This window comes from Ictidomys tridecemlineatus (assembly GCF_052094955.1).
Source record: "Ictidomys tridecemlineatus isolate mIctTri1 chromosome 6 unlocalized genomic scaffold, mIctTri1.hap1 SUPER_6_unloc_1, whole genome shotgun sequence".
Classification (NCBI taxonomy): domain Eukaryota; kingdom Metazoa; phylum Chordata; class Mammalia; order Rodentia; family Sciuridae; genus Ictidomys; species Ictidomys tridecemlineatus.
In genome coordinates this window covers 862,917-883,118 of record NW_027520957.1, presented here as the reverse complement: position 1 = coordinate 883,118, position 20,202 = coordinate 862,917, and the positions used below count along the sequence as shown (strand labels likewise).

The window sequence follows — 20,202 nt, the reverse complement described above, 5'->3', positions numbered from 1 at the left end:
CAGACAGCAACTGCAGCCCAGCCCTGGTCCAGGCTCAGCCTCCTGGAAGGGGATTAGGGGAGATTAGGTACCTGAATCAGAGCACTGGGAGCTGGAGGGTTGCAGGGAACATGGATCTAACTACTCCATCCTGGGCAGCCCAGCCAAGAAACCGAGGGCTCTGCAGGGTACAGGGTGACGACCTCTGTGTAGTGGGGTGCTTGTGTCTGCCCAGGTGGAAAGCGTCAGTGCTTCCTCCTGTCATTCTTAGGCAAGACCCTGTGCAGGCAGGAAGTCTCCTCTCTTGTACTGGTTGCTGGTTGGGGCTCAGCCTCAGGCAGACTGAGGCTTCTGACCCCTTCCCAGCCCAGAGCTGACAGAGCTATGACAGATATGTGGAGTGACCAGGACACTCAGCCCCAGACTAGCTCGAGACCCCAGCTTGTTCCAAGGGACATTGCTGACCTTGCCAGGCCCAGCTGGCCAGGATCCTTCAGCTGTCCTTTCCATCTATGTCACTGTCCCACTCTCGAATCTCTCTGTTCCTACCTGGGCCAGAGACTTGTATGAGGAGGGCAGGCAGCAGATGAGCACTGTGAGCCTGGGTGTGGGGTCTGGAGCAGCTGAGTGGGCTTAGAGTGCTTATTGGCTAAGAGGAGCCTGGCCAGCTGGGGGATTCCTTTCCTTTTCTTCTGCTGCTGAAGAATGGGGTCAAGGGGATGTGTGGAACCCCACAGAAAAGGTGAGGGAAAAAGGATGTGGGCACACCTGAAGGAGGCTCAGAGAAAAGTTGGTTGTGTACAGAACTGCCACCTGTGGTACACAATGGCATCCACAGTGGGAGCAGACAGAAAACTGGTACCCACTGGTGGCCTCTAAGGCCCAGCCTGCCTGGCCTCCCCCTCCTACTGCCAGGGAAACATAGCCAAATTGGAGTTTTAGACCCTGGTAGCAGCAGTGTGTGGCAGGGGATGGCACTCACGGGCAGCGTGGCCCAGGTGCACTGGGTAGGTCTGTGGGGAGAGCTATCAGAAGGCAGAAGGCCAAGTGCCAAGTTGCTGGAGAAGCAGGGCTGCCTGGCTGCTGGAGGAACCTTAACTGGGGAGACTGGAGCTGAAGGGGGAGGAAGAGGAGATGCTTTTACAGTTAAAGAGCTCTGCACTGCTGAGCCATGGTGCCATCTGGCCAGGCTTTGTGGTTGGGGTAATGTGCAGGACAAGAAGAGACCCCTGGGGAGTAAGCACCCCACCTGAAAAACTGGGTTCTGCAGGTGGCACTGAGGAAGGGAGGGGTGTAGGTTGGGCATGGCGAGGGGCTAATCCCAACACCACTGGAACAGTCTTTCCACTCCTTCACAGGTCCCCAACATTGCCACCACCATGGATCACTCCTTCAGTGGTGCACCGCGCTTCCTGACCCGGCCCAAGGCTTTCGTCGTGTCTGTGGGCAAGGACGCCACACTGAGCTGCCAGATCGTGGGAAACCCCACGCCACATGTAAGCTGGGAGAAGAACAGGCAGCCGATGGAGGCAGGCGCATGCTTCCATCTGGTCCAGGAAGGCGACATATACCACCCCACTATCCTAGACCTAGCGCTTGGCGATAGCGGGCAGTATGTGTGCCCCGCTCACAAAGCGATTGGAGAAGCCTTTGCGGCCTTGGGCCTGCAAGTGGACGCCAAGGCCAGATGTGCTGAGCAGGCACCACACTTTCTGCTATGGCCTACGTCCATCCGCGTGCGAGAGGGCGCTGAGGCCACATTTAGCTGCCACGTGCGCGGCTCGCCACAACCGGCTGTGAGCTGGTCCAAGGATGGGCGGCGCCTGGGTGCACCTGACGCGCCCCCCCCCCCTTCGTGTATGTGTGGAGGAGCAAGGCGAGGCGAGCAAGCTGCGCATCCAGGCGGCGCGACCTCGGGATGGTGGCACCTACGAGGTGCAGGCAGAGAACCCGCTGGGTGCAGCCAGTGCTGCTGCCTCGCTGGTGGTAGATTCAGACACGGAAGCTGCCAGCCCACCTGGGGCCTCCATGGCAGCGCTCCTGGCTCACCTGCAGCAGCAACGTGAAGCCATGAGCGCAGAGGGCGTCCTCACCTGCATGGTGACAGAGGGCAAACACGCGCGTCTCAGCTGCTACGTGACGGGTGAGCCCAAGCCTGAGATCCTGTGGTAGAAGGATGGGCAGCTGGTGACAGAGGGACCGCGACACGTGGTGTATGAGGACGCACAAGAGAAATTTCTGTTGAAGATTCTGTTCTGCAAGCAGTCGGACTGCAGCCTCTACACCTGCAAGGCGTCCAACCTCGTGGGCCAGACCTACAGCTCCGTTGGTGGTGGTGCTAGGTGAGGACCATGGTGCCAGGCGGCGGTCCCAGGGAGAAGCTGCCTGCGCGCAGGCAAGTGTCCTCCCTGGTCCCTGTGCCCACCTCCTTTGGCCCTAGCCGCCGCTGCCATAGGTAGCCCAATGGCGAAAGTCGGTCGTGGAATATACACCAGAGTTGGAAGTCTGGGTGGCTCTCGCCTTTCACAGTTTTTGTTTCTGGTTTGCATAATGCAGGGGCTAAGATCCTCCCTCTTTGCTGTTTGTAGGGACCCGCTTTCCACCATAGCAGTGCAACCCACCAAGTCCCTGCCCCTCTCCTACCACACTTATCCCTACCCTGCCTAGACCCCTCCAAACCTCACCATTTCCGGAACCTTAATACTTTGCCCCCTGTCTTTCCCTTATCACGTTTTCCTTGCCAAACCCCACTTCTCCACCTTTATCCGACATTGCCTCTTCCCCATTTCTGGTCCCCATCTCCTGGGGCCCCCTGCCACCGGCCATCCTATAACCTACATCCTTTTTACCCCTTCCCACCTCCTCCACCTTCTTCTGTCTCCGAATTCTGCCCCCCCCACTTCTCTACTCCCAGATCCCAACTCCTGCACTCTGGAGCCTCCTGTCCTCCGGTATCCTCTGGCCCCTCTCACCAGCTGGTCTCCACAGAGCCTGCAGTGCCCTTCAAGAGGCGGCTGCAGGACCTGGAGGTGCGGGAGAAGGAGTCTGCCACGTTCCAGTGTGAGGTGCCGCAGCCCACCACCGAAACTGCATGGTTCAAGGAGGAGACGCGGCTATGGGCGTGCGCCAAGTACGGCATCGAGGAGGAGGGCACTGAGCACAGGCTGACAGTGCACAATGTCTCGGATCACAACGACGCTGTGTACACCTGTGAGAACACGGAGGGCAGCCGCACCTTGGCAGAGCTCGCTGTCCAAGGCAGGCGGTGGAGGGCGGGGAGGGCAGATTGTCCGCACAAAAGGGGCAAGGATGGAGCCCGCAGGGGATAGAGCGGACTGGGTGGGGTGGGGGGGGGGGAAACACCTGATGGGACAGAGCGGGACTGGAGTGAAGGGGTGGGAAAGTTGTGGAGTTGGGGAGGGGGTGGGAGGATTGGCCTGGCGTGGGTGGGCAGGGGCAAGTCAGGGGCAGGAAGAGGAAATGCAATGGCAAGCCAGTATGCTGGCCGCCTGTAGAGCTAGGGGCAAGGCTGACTACCTGGGTTTTTCCCATCCCATGGAACCTGATGGGGAAACTGCCCCAGAAGACAGTGGTGCGCGAGGGGGACACTGCCATTTTTTGCTTGGAGCTGTCAGTGCCTGAGGGCCCTGTGCGCTGGCTGAGGAACCAGGAGGAGGTGGTGACTGGTGGCCGAGTGGCCATCACAGCGGAAGGCACGTGCCACATGCTGAACATCTTTCAGTGCAGCTTGAAAGACATGGGTGAGGTGGTCTTCATGGCTGGAGACTCCCGCACTTCCACCCAGTTCTGCGTGTCTGGTAAGGCCCTGAGTGATACTGCAATGACGTCTTCCCTAGGACCCCTGCCTCAGTCCATCCCCTCTCCATCCCCCTGTGGACCCTTTGGTGAAGGACAGAACAGAGAGTTCTGTGACCCTTGGCTGGTATCCACCACCCCCAGGGGACCGCCCTGTGACCAGTGATGGCTACCTGGTGGAGTAGCGGTGGCTGGGTACCTACATCTGGAGCTGGTGCCACAAGAATGAGTGGGTGGCAACACCTGAGCTCACCGTCACAGGTATGACTGAGGAGAGTGACTTCCAGTTCCGGGTGTCAGCTGTCAACAGCCTTGGCCAGAGTTCATACCTGGAGTTCCCGGGGACCATCCACCTGGTTAAGTGAAGCTGCCTAGAAAGGAGTGACCCCTAGCACTAGGGGCTGCCCTGGCCAGAGCAGAGCACAGCCTCCAGCAAGGCCTTGAAGAGACTCTTTGTGAGGGTGGGGACATTGGGGCCTTCTTAGTGGGAAGGAAGGGACTCAAGACAGGACTCAGGTCCCCTGTCTCCAGTAGCCCCAGGGGATGCAGCTTCAGTGCTGCCCAGCTTCAGAGGTTTGTGGGATCCTGGGGTATTGCCAGGTAGTTCTGGCTCATTCCCTGTCTGTTGTGACTTGTGCTTATGGCTCCCTGTCTATTGTGACTTGAGCCTAAATACCCGTCCTTTGGAGGAAGAGGAAGGGGAGGCAGGGACCTCACCTGCCCTGGTCCCCTCCTAACTTGCCTGCACCACAGCCCCTCCCCAGATGGCCATGAGGACACCCCTGAAGTCAGTGGCAGCAGTGGAGGGTGGAGAAATCACCTTCTCTGTAGACCTTACTGTGGCCTCTGCTGGTAAATGGTTTCTGGACAGGGTGGCTCTGAAGGCCAGCTGCACATATGTGATCCGCTGTGATCGCACCCGGCATAAACTCACAATCCGAGAGGTGCCTGCCAGCCTGCACGGGGCACAGCTCAAGTTTGTGGCTGACGGCATTGAGAGCATCATTCGGATGGAGGTCCATCCGAGGTAGGCCTGGGTCCAGGAGCCTGTTTCCTTGAGGCGGTGTCAGCACGGGGTCCTGGGAGAGCTGCCCCTATGGAGTTAGCCTGCAGTAGCAAGAGGAAGCAGGGCAGGGGGTGGGGCGCTGAGGTAGGCAGGCCAGGCTAGGGTGTGTGTGGACAGCAGGTTCAGCTGGACCCTGCCTCTCTGCCTGCCTCCTTCTTCCACCCTCCTCTTCATCCACCCACCCCATCCACTCCTCATTCTGACCTTGTTTTTCCTTCCCCTCGTCTCCCTCCCTTACTGCTTTCCATTGACCTGGTCCCTTCTGTCTACACATCCCTGGCCCCCAGCAGCTCCTGGGCAAGCCACCAGAAGTAGCCGCTCTCGAGGTGCTGGCCCGGCTGCACGAGGAGGCTCAGCTGCTGGCTGAGCTGTTGGACCAGGCTGCAGCTGTGACATGGCTGTTACCTCCTGGGCCTAAGTATGAGGAACAGGCTTCAGCTGGGTGGTGGGCACTGCTGGGAAAGGATGACGCTGGCCTCTATGAGTGTGTCAGCGCAGGAGCCGTGTTGCCTACCAACTGTCTGTGCAAGGTGAGGGACTTTGGAAGGCAAGCCAGGGCCCACCTCCTTTCTGGCCCTTCTGTGGTGCAGGACATGCTTCCCCTGTCCCCAGGCTGCAAGGGGTTCTGTGCAGCAGGGCAGCATGGGGAGGGTGGGAGGGCAGGCCCAACTCTGTAGGAGGGATAACTGTGGGTGGCCACTTGGGTGAGCAATGAGTACCAAGGTTGGGACTCAGCAATCTGGCCAGGGTGCCTCTTATCTGGGTCAGAATCAGTGTCCTGTGTGGTCTGTGAGCCTAGACCCTCCAGCCTGCAGCCTCTGTGCCAGGTGTGTGGTCAGGAGCTCTGTGGTTACTGACCACCTCTGCCATACTCTGCAGGCCTCACGCCCTTCCTACGCAAAAACACAGTGGGCGGCTGTGTGGATGCTGAGGTGTGGGGCCCGGCGAGGTTTGAGTGTGAGACCGCGGATGCCCACGTCCCCGTGTGCTGGTTTAAAGATGGCAAGGAGCTGGGTGGCTCCTGCCAGCGCTTCTCTCAGGAGGACGTGGGGACCTGGCATCGGCTGGTAGTGGCCTCGGTCAGCAGGCAGGATGGGGGCACCTACTCCTGCCGTGTGGGTGAGGACTCTGTGGACTTCCACCTACGGGTCTCTGGTAAGTGCCTTATGTATACCTGTGCCCATACCTGTGGGTGGAGAGCAGATCCTGCTGTACACAGCACAATGTGACTGACCTTCTCGACCCTTCTTTATTGAGCCAGTGGTTGAGGGCAGCTTCTTTCCTGTTTGGGAAAATAAAATAAAATGCCAAACTAATGCTTAGAAGGTTAAAGGATCCAAACATGGAAAAGAAAGTACCAGGAAGGAAATTTAGGAACAAAGGATGAACTCTATCCCAGCTTTGGGAGAGTGTTTCCTCTGCCTGAACCTCCACTGCCCATTGTGCCTGCCCTGCAGGGGGCCACTCTGCAGTCCTGAAAGCCTCTTGCTTACTCTGTGCTTGTGGGCTGGGCTCTGGCTGGGAAGCTCACAAGATTTTGAATCCCTCCTTTTCCATTTAAACCGAGGGCTGAGGGGACCCACAGATATGTGAAGTGTCCTCTGAGGTTGAGATTTAAGTCTGGTGGGTCTGACCACGGCCATGACCTTCCTAGAAGCTCCCAGGGCTCAGAGATATAGGCTGGGAAGTTCAGCAACAAATGCACAAGGGATTCTTAGGCCTCTGTGAGGCTGTTGGAGCAGCCCACCCCAGGAGGGCTTGCTCCAGTGTGGCCATAATGGGCTCTGGTTTCCAGCCTGGTTTACCCCAGGCCAGGTGCAGCTTGTGGACCCAGGGACAGGGAGGCCCTACAAATGCCAGTCACACACCAGCTCTACAGGCAAGCATTGGATGCTTCACACTAGAAGTCACAGCCAGGTGTCACTGCCAGAGGATGGTTGGCTGTATGCAGAGCTGAAGGCAGGTACTGTCAGGTTTCCCTACTGGAGCAAACTCAATCTGTGGGAAGTGTGCTATAGAGGTGGGCAGGAGTTTGGGCACAAGAGAGACGTTCTCTGGGCTTATAAAAGACATCTTGTCAATTTTTGCAAGGTCTGTCCTGTGACTCTCCTGTGCACACCAAGGTCTCATGGGAAGGGGCATCCCCTCCCACATTGCTTAGGAAAATGTATCCTGAGGGATCCACATGGCAGGCTCTGTTAGCTCGGGCTCCAGAGACTATTAATCAAAAACCAGAGGTTTGGGTGGGGCTCACAACCAATATCACTCCCTGTGTTTCCTCAGAGCCCAAGGCTGTGTTTGCCAAGGGACAGCTGACACACAGTGAGGTGAAGGCCCAGGCGAGGACAAGTGCCACTCTGAGCTGCGAGGTGGCCCAGGCCCAGACAGAGGTGACATGGTACAAGGATGAGAAGAAGCTGAGCCAGAGCTCCCAGGTGTGCGTGGAGGCCTCTGGCTGTAGGCAGCAGCTGGTGGTGCAGCAGGAAGGCAAGGCGGATGCTGGGGAGTTCAGCTGGAAGGCCGGGGGCCAGAGGGTCTCCTTCTGCCTGGATGTCAAAGGTGGGTTCTGCTAGGCCTGGGTGAATGGAGGAAAGGTGGTAACTCTAAGGCTACTGTGGAAACCTAGGCTCGTTGAGGCTTATGTCCTTTGTGACTTGGGCCTCAGCATCTGTGGCCCAGCTCTGGGTGGATTTGGGTACTAGGGATTGTTTGTGGCTGTGGAGCATGTCCTACAGGGGCAGGGGCTACCTCTACCTGGCCATGCCTACTTGCTGGGCCCAGAGCTCCAGAAGCCCTTACTTGGGCCCTTTGGAATCCTGCATGTCCATCTGTCCTTCCCCCATCTCCTCCTTCTCCCCACTGTGACCTGTCCCTGAGCCTGTGAAGGGACCACAAGGGGCTCAGAGCCTCTCCCTTGATAGCCCATCTGGTGCTGGGCTCTCTCCCAATGACCTGCCTGGTGTTGGATTTTTCCTGATTGTCTCAGGATGACAGTTCTCTGATGATTGGTCCACACTAGCACTTGGCTTCCTACTGATTGGTCCACACTGTCACTTGGCTGTCTGCTGATTGGTTGGCACTGAGCTCTCTGCTAATTTGCCCCATCTGGTACTGAGCTGTCTGCTGACTGGCCCACACTGTTACTGAGCTCTGTGCTGATTGGCTGGCACTTGGCTCTCTGCTGATTGACTTGCACAGGCTAGAGGTCTCTGCTGACTGGCCAGAACTGGCAATCTGGTCTCCTGCATTCCTTTGGTAGCTGTTGCTAACAAAGATGTGGGTTTCTGGTTTGGTGCTCAGGTGGACTTCCCTGCTGTGTTCACCTCTACCCGCTTTTGTGCCCCCTGCATTGTGGGAGAGCTGGGAAACCACTGATGGGCTGGGGTACCAGGGAGGAGAAGGGTCATGGTCTATTCCCAATGGCTAGGAGGGTGGTGGCATCAGGAGGTAGGCCTGGCTGTGGTGGCCTTGTGGGCTGTGACAGTGCAGTTACCTGCAGGATCAGGGTGGATCAGGAAGTGCTTAGGGCTCTGGTGAGGACAGGCTGCCCAGCTGTCCACCCACCAGCCTTGGAGTTTACAGCTTGGGTCATGTGTAGGATAGAACTTAGGCATGGCCATGCAATGTTCTGCTCATGATGGACACTCTGCTCAACCATCCCTGGGGTGGGCTTGGGCTGTGAGACAGGGCTCGGTCTGTTCTGGAGTCCCTGACCTGTGTGTTTTTTCCCTCTGTCCCCCGAATCCAAGGCTGTGTTTGCCAAGGGGCAGCCAGCACACAGTGAGGTGAAGGCCCAGATGGGGGCCAGCACCACCCTGAGCTGCAAGGTGGCCCAGGCCCAGACAGAGATGACGTGGTACAAGGTTGGGAAGAAGCTGAGCCAGAGCTCCCAGGTGCGCGTGGAGGCCTCTGGCTGCAGTTGGCAGCTGGTGGTGCAGCAGGCAGGCAAGGCGGATGCTGGGGAGTACAGCTGGGAAGCCGGGGGCCAGAAGGTCTCCTTTTGCCTGGACGTCACAGGTGGGTTTCTTGAGGCTTTTCCTTGTGTTGCTTGGCATAAGTGTCACGAAGTTAGAGTGTGTTCTACTGCTGGCCCCTATTCTCAAAAGGCTTCCCTGCCACTATGACTTGCCACTGGAAATTCACCCTGAAGACCTGGTATTTGTTGACTGTTGTTTTATCTTTTTCCTTGCTTACACTTTACAACAACTCTATGTGGAAGGATTATGATTATATCTATTTTAAGATAAGGCTCAGGTAAGCTCTATAACTGGCTAAGATTTGTCTAGTAAGGATTTGCACCATCAGGGATGTGTGTGTGCTTGAAGAACTCTGGCTTCCCTATTTATGTAGCAGGACTGCTGTGATATAGAGTCCCCGCCTTTTGCTTGTATGAAAACAAGATCTCTTTCACGCTGTGGGATCTTTTCTCTGGGTATCAAATTATAGATCAGCAGTTACTTTTTTTTTTTTAAAGAGACACCTATATATATTTTTTTATTTTGAAGACTTTTAAATTTTTTAATTTTGTTCTAATTAGGTATACATGACAGTAGAATGCATTTTTACACGTCATACATAAATGGAGTAGAACTTCTCATTCTTTTGGTTGTATGTAATCATATATGAACAAAGGGTATTCTATTGTCATTTCTACCTGCATACCGCCTGCTCTCCCTTCATTCCCTTCTGTCTAGTCCAAATTATCTCACCCTTTCCAACCTTATTGTGAACTAGCATCTGCATATCAGGGAAGACATTTGGCCTTTGATTCTTCCTGATTGGCTAATTTTGCTTAGCATATTTGTCTCTAGTTTCATCCATTTACTGACAAATGACATCATTTCATTCTTCTTTAAGGCTGAGTACTATTCCATTTTGTATATATACCATAGTTTTTTTATCCATTTATATGTTGAAGGGCACCTAGGTTGATTCCATAGTTTAGCTACTATGAATTGAGCTTACTATTTACTTTTTTCCTATTTAAAGAGGCCATTTCTATGCTTTGAGGTGGTGGGTCTGTTATGAGGTGGCTCCACCCTCATGAATGGATAAACACTATCTCCTGGAGGAGGGCAAGTCAAGGCTTCCATATTGTACTTTGAAATATTTTCACATTAGGTTTATTATGGTTCCTTTGAGAGTCAGGTATTTTTTTTCCTTCTGTTACTTTTGACTTTTTCATTTCAATTTTGATTTTCTTCAGCATGACCTTGATGAAACTTATATGGTTTCCTTTGTATTCATCCCATTGGTAGTTGCTGAGCATCTTGAATCTGTAGGCTTATATCTTTGATCAGCTGTGGGTGTACTTCGCCTTTGCTGTGCTGCTCCATGTGTGTTCCCTTTCAGGACTCCTTTCTGGCTCTGTTAGACATTTGCATGTTTTTTACATGTATATCCTCTCTTTGCCTCATAATCCTTTCTTCTTTCTTTGCTTTGACCTGGATATTTTCTTTTGACCTGTTTTTCAATTTACTAATATCATGTCCTGCTATATCTAATTGTTTGTCAGTCGCACAAAAAGTGAGTTTACTTCGAGTTATTGCATTTTATACTTCATAAGTTCCACTTCATCAATTTTTTATGGATAAGGTTTGAGATTCTGTAGTGGAAGTCACCCTATAATTCCTGGGTCTTGTACATGTTAAGCCCACATTCTACCAGTGAACTCTATCTCCATTATGTTGCCAGATTTGATTCATTTTCTTATCTTTATTTTTTCAGTACTACTAAGCATGGTTATATGCCTGTCCAATAGCTGCAATAACTGAGATCACCTTTTCTCTAGCATGGCGTTTGTGTGTGTGTGTGGGGGGAGGTTTGATAATATTTATGCCAGTTCCTGGCATGTCGAATAATTTTTAATTAACTGGCATTATATGAGAAAAGATGTTGAATATGGATGACTTTGTCTTGCTTCAGAGAGAGGATTCTTCTTTGCTCTTCTAGGCAGGTGGAGGATCACTTATCCATTTGGGCACATTCCAGAATCCTCTGACTCGAGTCTAATTTGCAGTTTGATTAGGGTCTTTTAGCTCTGGTTTGCCCTGATCCTGGGCATAGTCCTCCATGGATTTCTCCAAAGATTTGGGTACTGTTATGGCCCTTTCCTAGGTCACCAGCAGCTATAACCATTGTTTCTTTAGGAAAGCAAGATGCTGAAATGTTCACACTTACTGTCAGAGCCTTTCTGCTTCTCGTCTGCTGTAGTTCAGATGTGTTGTATCTCAGATGTCTGTGTGTGGGCTTGGTTCCTAGTGCACTGGTGTTTTGAGGTGGTGGGTCTGTTACGAGATGGCTCCACCCTCATGAATGGATGAACACTGTCTCGTGGAGGAGGTCAGGTGATGGCTTTCAGTTTTGTGACCAGATCATTACTTACCTGCAGGTGTTGGGCAAGATGTTTGGGATGCATCGGTTCTTGTGAGAAAGGGTTGTTTTAAGAATCCTGGTGCCTCAATGATACCTCACGTACTCTTGCTATTGGGATGCGATGAGGCCTCCTTAGAGCTACAGCAGTGCCACACCATAGCCTCGGACCTACAGGTCTTAGCTACATAATCTTTTCTTTTCTAATATCTGGCCTCAGCCATTTATTTTAGCAATACAAAACAAACCATAACAGCTCTGTCGCCTCCTGCCCCCATGGAGCTTCAAACTCCTCAAAGTCTGGATTGGAAATGACTCAAAAGTGGGCTTCATTCTCTACTGCTCTTTTCCTTGGGGGCTTGGCTCCTCAATCTCAAGATTTATTCTATTTGTGTGAGAAGTCCCTGCATCTTTGGCTCCCTTCTTTCTTAGAGCTGCACTGCACCTGGCCCTTTGGATTGGTTTTCACTGTTCTGTCAGAAGCAAAGACAAACAGGGGCCCAGTGTGAGCACACCTCTGAGAATACCTCCCTCAGGACTTTGCCTCTTCACACCCAGACTCCTTGGACTGCTCTGAAGAACACTGCTAGACTCACATGTCCACCATCCTGCTCATGCAATGTCTGTGGCTGCAGGATGATCCTTGGCACTCACCAGGGCTGAGGGTCCCCAAATATCACTCTGACCATGGTGTTCCCTGGCTCTGCATCTGCATCACCAGTCTCCTCCTCCAATTTAGGGCACTCACTGACCTCACCGAGTGTGGGAACTCCTGCTAGGTCTCCTCTTCCAGCATGGAATCCTGACTGATATCACAGAGAGTGTGTCCTCCTGCTCAGTCCCCTCATCCAGCATGGCGCCCTGACCAATTTCACGGAGTGTGTGACCTCCTGCTTGGTCCCCTCCTCCAGCATGGCATCCTGACTGATCTCACAGATGTGTGTCCTCTGTGACTGCTCAGTCCCCTCCTCCAGCATGGTGCCCTGACCAGTCTCACAAAGCGTGGGACCTCCTGCTCAGTCCTCTCCTCCTTGGCCTTTGGTTCTTCATGATTGGCTAATTTGCTTACCATATTTGTCTTTTTACTTGCATGGCATTCTGATTGATCTCACGAAGAGTGTGTCCTCCTGCTCAGTCCCCTCCTCCAACATGGCACCCTGACTGATCTCATGGAGAGTGTGTCCTGGTGTCCATGCTTTATCTGCCTTTGTCTTCCCCTTCTGAAAGTGCTGTGGGAGCACAGCCTTCTGTCTGACTGGGGCAGCATCTGCTGAGGTCTGCAGTTGTCTGTGGCTGAGTTCTCCACAAATGGTAGCCATGGAGACCAGTGAGTCAGTGAACACCACATCCACCGGGTGGACTCTCTTCAGCATATTTACATGCTGAAATGGACAGGGATGGAAACTAGTGCTGTGAGGGGGCATATGATTCAGTTGGAGTGAGATGTACACAGTTCAAGACCCTCGAGGTTGTAGGAGGTTGGAGACAGGAGCTGCCCGCACTGTTGAGAGTGCCACTTGGTGCCCTGTTTGAGAGGTCTCCTAATGCCATGCACATCCTGTGCTGCCATGGACATCCACAGCAGCCTTCCTCATTGTATCCTCATCCTGGAAAAAGCCCAAATAAGCCCCAAGAGTAAGGGAATCCCTCAAGGTGCTATGCAGCACAACTCTGTCCCAGCACAGAGACCATTGCCTGTGTGGCCACGTGGCGGTTCTCACAGACTCTGTGCTGGAGGAAGGAGACCAACCCCAGCATGCTCAGCTGTGGGCCTGCTCTGAGAAAGGCTGTCAGTGGGGTGCTGCAAGGTCCTAAGGGACCATCATGTGTGCTGCCGCTACACGTGCACAACTGACTTGGTCCTTGAACAACCAGAGGCCAGGCCCTGGCAGTATGTTACAGGGGTCAGAGCAGCAGCTGCCCCCGTTCTGCTGTGTGTGGGTAGCCCCTGGGTACGTTAGTTGGTGTGTTCTGGTTGGGTGGAAATGGGAACATCTGAGGTCGTGGAGCCAATACTTTGATGTGGGCTCACACTGAAGTGAAAGGCACAATTGGTTTGTAGAGGACAAAGGTGTGTCAGCCTGGAGTGGGGTAATGAACAGCCAGGACCTGCCAATGCAGCCACTGTCCCGAGGCAGACAGTGAACCAGGGACCGGGAGTTGACGGTTCAGCCTCTTCCCTCTAGCTTCATATCGCGCTTGGCTCAGGACATGGCCAACATGAGAAGTTGACCTCTGAGACATGAAATGCTCAGTGAACACAAGCCTGATGGGAGTGGACACATGATGTCTCTTCATTGAGGACCCAGTTCACGGAGCCTGAAGCTTTAGTCCTGTCAAATGGATTGATATCTGCACTGTGTCCCTGATCTTGCGTCCCTCCCCTCTATCCCCAGAGCACAAGGCTGTGTTTGCCAAGGGGCAGCTGGCATGCAGTGAGGTGAAGGCCCAGGTGGGGGTGAGTGGCACTCTGAGCTACAAGGTGGTCCAGGCCCAGACAGAGGTGACATGGTACAAGGATGGGAAGAAGCTGAGCCAGAGCTCCCAGGTGCATGTGGACGCCTCTGACTACAGGCGGCAGCTGGTGGTGCAGCAGGCAGGCAAGGCAGATGATGGGGAGGACAGCTGCGAGGCCAGAGGCCAGAAGGTCTCTTTCCGCCCGGACGTCACCGGTGGGTGATGCTGGGGTTGGTTGAATGGAGGGAGGGTGGTAACTTTAGGGTAACTGTGGGAGCCAAGGCTCTGTGAGGCCTGTGTCCTTCCTGATTTTGGACCTCAGCATCTGTGGCCAGCTCTGGGTGGAGTTTGGCACTGGGATTGTTTGTGGCTGGGGAGCATGTCCTGCAGGGGCAGGGGCTCCCTCTACCTGGCCATGCCTACTTGCTGGGCCCAGAGCTCCAGAAGCCCTTGCTTGGGCCCTTTGGAATTCTGCATGTCCATCTGTCCTTCCCCCATCTTCTCCTTCTCCCCACTGTGACCTTCCGCTGAGCCTGGGAAGGGACCACATGGGGCTTACAGCCTCTCTCTTGATGGCTTAATTGGTGCTGGGCTCTCCCCCTTGCCTGGTGCTGGGGTCTCTCTTGATTGGTCCACATTGGCACTGAGTTCTCTGCTGACTTGTCCATAGGGGTACTGAGCTCTATGCTAATTGTCTTGCACAGGCTCTGAGATCTCTGCCGATTGGCCAGAACTGGCAATCTGGTCTCCTGCATTCCTTTGGTAGCTGTTGCCAACAAAGATGTGGGTTTCTGGTTTGGTGTTCAGGTGGACTTCCCTGCTGTGTCCGCCTCTACCAGCTTTTGTGTTCCCTGAATGGTGGGAGAGCTGGGAAGTCACTAATGGGCTGGGGCCCCAGGGAGGAGCAGGGCCATAGTCTATTTCCAATGGCTAGGATGGTGGTGGCATCAGGAGGTAGGCCTGGCTGTGGTAGCCTTGTGTGCTGTGACAGTGCAGTTACCTGCAAGATCAGGGTAGATCAGGAAGTGCTTAGGGCTCTGATGAGGACAGGCTGCCCAGCTGTTCACCCACCAGCCTTGGAGTTTGCAGCTTGGGTCATGTATAGGATAGAACTTAGGCATGGCCATGCAATGTTCTGCTCATGGTGGACACTCTGCTCGGCCATTCCTTGGGTGGGCTCAGGCTGTGAGACAGGGCTGGGTCTGTTCTGGAGTACCTGACCTGTGTGTCCTTCCCCTCTATCCCCAGAGCCCAAGGCAGTGTTTGCCAAGGGGCAGCTTCCACACAGTGAGGGGAAGGCCCAGGCAGTGGCCTGCACCACTCTGAGCTGTGAGGTGGCCCAGTCCCAGACAGAGGTGACGTGGTACAAAGATGGGAAGTAGCTGAGCCAGAGCTCCTAGGTGCGCGAGGAATCCTCTGGCTTCAGGTGGCAGCTGGTGGTACAGCAGGCGAGCAAGGAGGACACTGGGAGTACAGCTGGGAGGCCGGGGGCCAGAGAGTCTCCTTCCATCTGGATGTCACAGGTGAGTCCTCTGAGTTCCAAGTTAACCTGCATGAAGGTGACAATGAGTAGGGCATTTGACCTTGGCAAATCTTTTGCCTGGGTCTGTGGCTTTCTTTTGTCTAGTTTCTCAATGTTGCCTGTTCCCAGGGCTTGCTGGGAGCCCTAGTGGGCCAGATGGGAGAGGGCCAAGGGCTGTGCACACGGTGTCTCATGGAGTGACCCTTGGCCATTCCTCCTAGCACCCAGCACCTTCCTGGTGCTCCATGGTATCTGGGACTCTGGCTCTGCCTGTGCTTGGGTTCCTGATTTCCAAGGTGTCTGTCACCTGTGTGTGTGAGCTCTTCCTCTCAGGATTTGTGTCACCTGGCTCTGGTCAGAGGGAGAATTGAACTTTGCGGAACTTTAATGAGGTGGAAGTTTGGCTGTAGGTCATGCTCTAAGGTGCTACAGGAGTGAGCTGTTCATGGTTGATTTCTTGGTTTGAACCCTTCCTCCCATGGACCTGGAGCTGTTTTATCTTGTTTTCTATGTGCAGTGACATCAAGGGACCTAATTGTTGCTTGTTTCCAGAGGAACCAGGTATTGACACTGAGGCTGATGGTGCTTATGCCAGATGCTGTCCACAGTTTTCATTGCCATACTAGGTCAGAGCTGCCCTGCAGAAATGTAGGAACAAGAAAAAGCAAGCAGCTTCTGCCACAGTAGCAGACTCTGCAGTGCATTAGTGGCCAAGCAGCTACCCACCTTCTGTGGTTGGAGTGTGCGGGCCTCGGTGGAGAAGCCTGAGAAGCTCAGTGATCTTCCTCTCTCTAGGGTCCCAGGGTGGGTGGGCTGCAGGGCCAGCTAACCTGTAGGTGGCACCAGCTCTGATTCCTGTGGCTTCCAGGAGTGTGCTCTCTGATGACAGATTGACAGGCTTGGTCAATTGGCTTATTCCTAGTAAACAGTGAAAATGGACATAGAAAGTACAAAAATCTGCAGTCGTCCTATGGCGTCTAGATAAATGGAATTAGTGACCAGATCTAAGCCTGATAATTTTCTGGTAAAATATATGAGATACTAATGGAAACAATTATTCCACACATGTGGAGATTGCCATCACCAGTGGAGCAAGGAGATGCCTCTGTGAGTCATTTTAAGCTGAGCACGGCGCAGCAGGGCCAGAACCTGACAAGGAAAGTGGGGATCAGTGCACAGACCAGCCACCAGACTCTGGAGGATAGATATGGAGCACTGGCCAGCCCCTCAGCAGCAGGCAGGAGGGCAGCCTGGAAGCACCAACTCCAGCATAGCTTTCCCAGCTAATGTGCTGGACCAAGTCCAACATGATAAATCTAGAGATAAGCGGACGCACTTAACCTGGTTGAATGGAGCTTTCTTCAGCTGAGGATGGGTGCAGAACACCAGGGCACCTGTCGGGGGCACCTGGAAGGCCACCGTCACTTTCACCACCTTTGTCCAGCACCTTTGTCCAGGAGCAAGGGGAAAGGAAAGTGGAAAGCATAGGTGTAAGAGTGTAGAAATGAGTTCACAGGTGATGATCATCAGTTGAGGAGCCAACAGAACTGCGGGGTTGGAGGTGTGGCTGGGCACGGTCATCACATAGACGACAATGGGCAGAAAACACGTCTTTACCTACATGCACAGGTGACAGCAGAAGTGAAACTTCAGAAAATTCACAACGCATCAAACCGGTCATGTTCCTAGTTCTACCTCTAATAAGGATCTTAAGGTTTGGGGGCATAATTGTTTTTTTTTTTTTTTATGACAGTCAACAGGGCTAAATAAATGAATAAAAATTAATTTAAAAAATCAAAGACATTTACTAATAATCAAAATCCAAACAAGGGTCATTTGGGGGCAGGGCCAGTGGGAGACAAAGGACAAGTGCAGCAACCACACACTGGAGGGGACAGAAAGGCACTGAGAGGCTGTGAGGTAGACAGGACACTTCCATACAGGCCAGGGGTCAAGACAGAGCCACTGCTTGGCACTCAGAACTAGGCCTGCCATTGCCAGCCCTCTCCTGTTTTTTTCTGTCTTGCGTTTGTGTGAGAGGTAGAGAAAGATGATGTTTTCATAGTGACTGGACCATTTGAATGCGTGGAAAGATGGAATGACACTGGGCGTGGTCCACATGTTCCAGGGGTTCAGGGCTTCGTGAGCTGAAGCCACAGACACTTGTGTGTCACACAGTTGATGGAGACATGGGGGGGAAGGTGCCTACCCAACTCCATCCCTAACCCTGGGGAATGAGAGATTTATTTGAATGCAACATAATTGAATCCGTGGCTCCTAGGAAGATACCTGCGAGATAGAATAGGGCACGGAGACCATGAGAAATCACAAAATAAATAAGAGCCAACTCTCTACCACCCTCACACATGAGCACCTCAAATAAAGACAGAAGGGCTGCATGATAAGTGGGCAGAAGATTTGAGCAGACACCTAAAGCACCAGTAACTGTCAAAGGTGCTCGGCTTTGTGCGGCCTCAGTGGGCACAGGAGCCACGGTGGCCTAGGCTCCCTGAGGAGCAGCCCACAGTTCAGAGCAGGTGGCAGTTGGGCCCTCCCAGGACCTTCCAGGAGACACACACCCAGCATGGTCCTGGGGAGACTCTTCCTGGTCACTGAGTGGCAGGTGCAGCATCAGGCTCTTCAGTTCCTCCCTGGAGGAGCCTGTGCTGGCGCCTGTCACAGTGTTCCCACCTGGAACAGCCCAATGCACCAGGGGCAGGCTGTGTCACACACTGTGGTCCCTTGTGCTAAAGGTGCTGGGCTTCTCCAGGGCACGAGCTAGTGTGGCCTGCAGAAGGTTTTGTACTCAACTGTCCAGCCAGAGTTCTTTCCCCAGGTGGCTTCCTGCCATAGACAGAGTCCCTGACCTGTGTGTCCCTCCCCTCTGTCCCCAGAGCCCAAGGTGGTGTTTGCTAAAGAGCAGCTGGCAAACACCGAGGTGAAGGCCGAGGCGGGGGCCAGTGCCACTCTGAGCTGTGAGGTGGCCCAGTCCCAGACAGAGGTGAAGGTACAAGGTTGGGAAGAAGCTGAGCCAGAGCTCCCAGATGCATGTGGAGGCCTCTGACTGTAGGTGGCAACTGGTGGTGCAGCAAGCGGGCAAGGTGGATGCCGGGGAGTACAGCTGCGAGGCCGGGGGCCAGAAGGTCTCCTTCTGCCTGGACCTCACAGGTGAGTTCTGAGTTTGCTGGTGTTTGAGGATGAGACTGATATAGTGGATGTTCCTGGGTGATCCTGCCCTCAAACTCCATGTCTCCAAATCCCTCGTGCTCAGCTGTGGTCTTCAATCCTAGTGTGAGTACCGATGGCCAATCCATATGGACAGCTAGGCTTCTGCACCAGACTTGCCCTCCCAGGTCTAATACTGATGGGCGTTCCTTAGCACCTGGGAAACTATGCACTACAGGCTGTGGCTTTACCTGCTGCTCACGTTGAGGTGGTGCAGAGACCTGAGTCCATTGGGATCATTGCCCTTTCAGTTCTCTGGGACACTCTTCCCTCTGTCCTCATGGACCTGAAAGTTCTCTGAGCAAGTTCATGGGGGAAACACACGGACCCTAATTTTGTTACACTGTCTGTGCCACATGAAGGGCGGGGTGGTGCATTTGCTGGGAAGCTGGGAGGCCAGAAATTCTCTTTTAACAAGACCTATTTTCATTTTGTCTCAAGTTGGAGCAGTCAGTGTCTACATTCCCTCCATGGCTTGGTTTATAAATTCAGAAATGAAAAGGAATAAACCAATGAAGTCACATCTGCATGCTTCATTAAAATTTATTTTCTACACTCTTAGCTGCTGAGGGGTAGAGCGTGAACACACAGCATCCCCCTAATAAGCCGTTTGTCTGCTCCCCCTGGCTGGTTGGCAGGAAAGCCGGGAGCAGCTTCATTTCCTTTGTCGAAGGAGTCTAATGTCACAGAGAGAGGACCATGGGCACAGTGCTCTGCAGTTGCATCTGCATTAAAGTTTTGTGGGTGTATGTGGACACCAGAGAATCTCACTGAGTTCACTGGAAATGTCATGGTGTGAGGATGGGCCATTAATTTATACAAGGCAACCAGGTACCTTTTCTTAGTAATCAATTACTAGAAGATCATGTCAAACCTACACAAGAAAAACTAGGGAGTGGAACAGTCCTCTAATCTTCTAAAGGAGTAGAATCATAGTAATAATCTTATAGAGCCTTATCTTAGCCCAGTGGCTCTGAAACAAATCATATCAAATATTATCCCATGTTAATAGACATTCTAGAACGCTAAAGGAGGAAGTACACTCCCTAGCTCATTTTATGTAGGTAGTACATGATAAACACTAAAGCATACAAGGTCAGCAAGAGGCTTATATCTCCAGTGTGAAGTTCAAGCTCCTCTGCTAATGTTAGCCCAATGAGTCCAGCAAAGTAAAGGGATTGTCTGCTTTGGGAGATGTGAAGTGCAGGAGTGCAGGCCTCGTTCACCCAGGAACATCAGGTGGTCACCAGCGCCCAGTGCTAACAGGCTTGAGGGACAGGGTATGACTCTTCCTGGGCATGCAGTGACAGTATTTGATGAGTGTGACATCAGAAGTTGTAAAGATTGTTTGACACAATTCAACATGCAGTTCTTAGCAAACTCTGGATGAGATGATTCCTCCTTAGCTTAACAGAGTGGTTGTAGGAAAAGTGAGGGCAAAGGGACACCAGTGGTGCAGACTTCAGAGTGTCACCTTCAAGACCAGGAGTGGACAAGGGAGGGGTTGCTGTCGGCATTGGAAAGGGAAGGAATGGGGCTCGGACACTCGTGCTGGGGCTCACAGAGGACAGGGTTATCAGTACAGAATGCTGGAAATATCGTTGACTGTGTCCAGGAAGAGAGCAGGGGCAATGTCCATGCTCAGGTGTTAGTGTACCGACTCTTCTTCATCCACACGAGTAAGCAAGCAGATGATGGAAGTGGAGTTTCCAAGAACTAGCGCAGAGCCAAGAGCGTGGTGTTACTGTTTCAGGTCTTCTCAGAC

The 20,202-nt window shown here is 53.1% G+C and overlaps 2 protein-coding genes across 2 annotated transcripts; both read left to right on the top strand.

The window, feature by feature from the left end:
- The first annotated feature begins 950 nt into the window (after nucleotides 1-950).
- Nucleotides 951-20,157, top strand: LOC144372275 (obscurin-like). The gene is given in 16 exon segments (XM_078035639.1): nucleotides 951-986; nucleotides 1,338-1,775; nucleotides 1,852-2,079; nucleotides 2,152-2,321; nucleotides 2,894-3,237; nucleotides 3,495-3,790; nucleotides 3,837-4,152; nucleotides 4,552-4,832; nucleotides 5,152-5,359; nucleotides 5,362-5,391; nucleotides 5,741-6,016; nucleotides 13,630-13,905; nucleotides 18,107-18,218; nucleotides 18,220-18,380; nucleotides 18,484-18,503; nucleotides 20,053-20,157. Coding segments are annotated over 16 exon segments (3,297 nt in total).
- Nucleotides 6,752-11,823, top strand: LOC144372273 (obscurin-like). The gene is made up of 4 exons (XM_078035637.1): nucleotides 6,752-6,824; nucleotides 7,145-7,417; nucleotides 8,600-8,878; nucleotides 11,792-11,823. Exons 1-4 carry the CDS (start codon nucleotides 6,752-6,754, stop codon nucleotides 11,821-11,823), a joined length of 657 nt encoding a protein of 218 aa, XP_077891763.1.
- Nucleotides 20,158-20,202: the final 45 nt, after the last annotated feature.

What these genes read in the sequence shown, in the direction of transcription:
- LOC144372273 (XM_078035637.1), top strand. Translation starts at nt 6,752, where the DNA reads ATGCTTCACACTAGAAGTCACAGCCAGGTGTCACTGCCAGAGGATGGT. An exon ending in GTATGCAGAGCTGAAGGCAG is followed by an intron (nt 6,825 to 7,144) that starts GTACTGTCAGGT and finishes GTGTTTCCTCAG; the next exon opens with AGCCCAAGGCTGTGTTTGCC. An exon ending in CTTTTGCCTGGACGTCACAG is followed by an intron (nt 8,879 to 11,791) that starts GTGGGTTTCTTG and finishes CTTCACACCCAG; the next exon opens with ACTCCTTGGACTGCTCTGAA.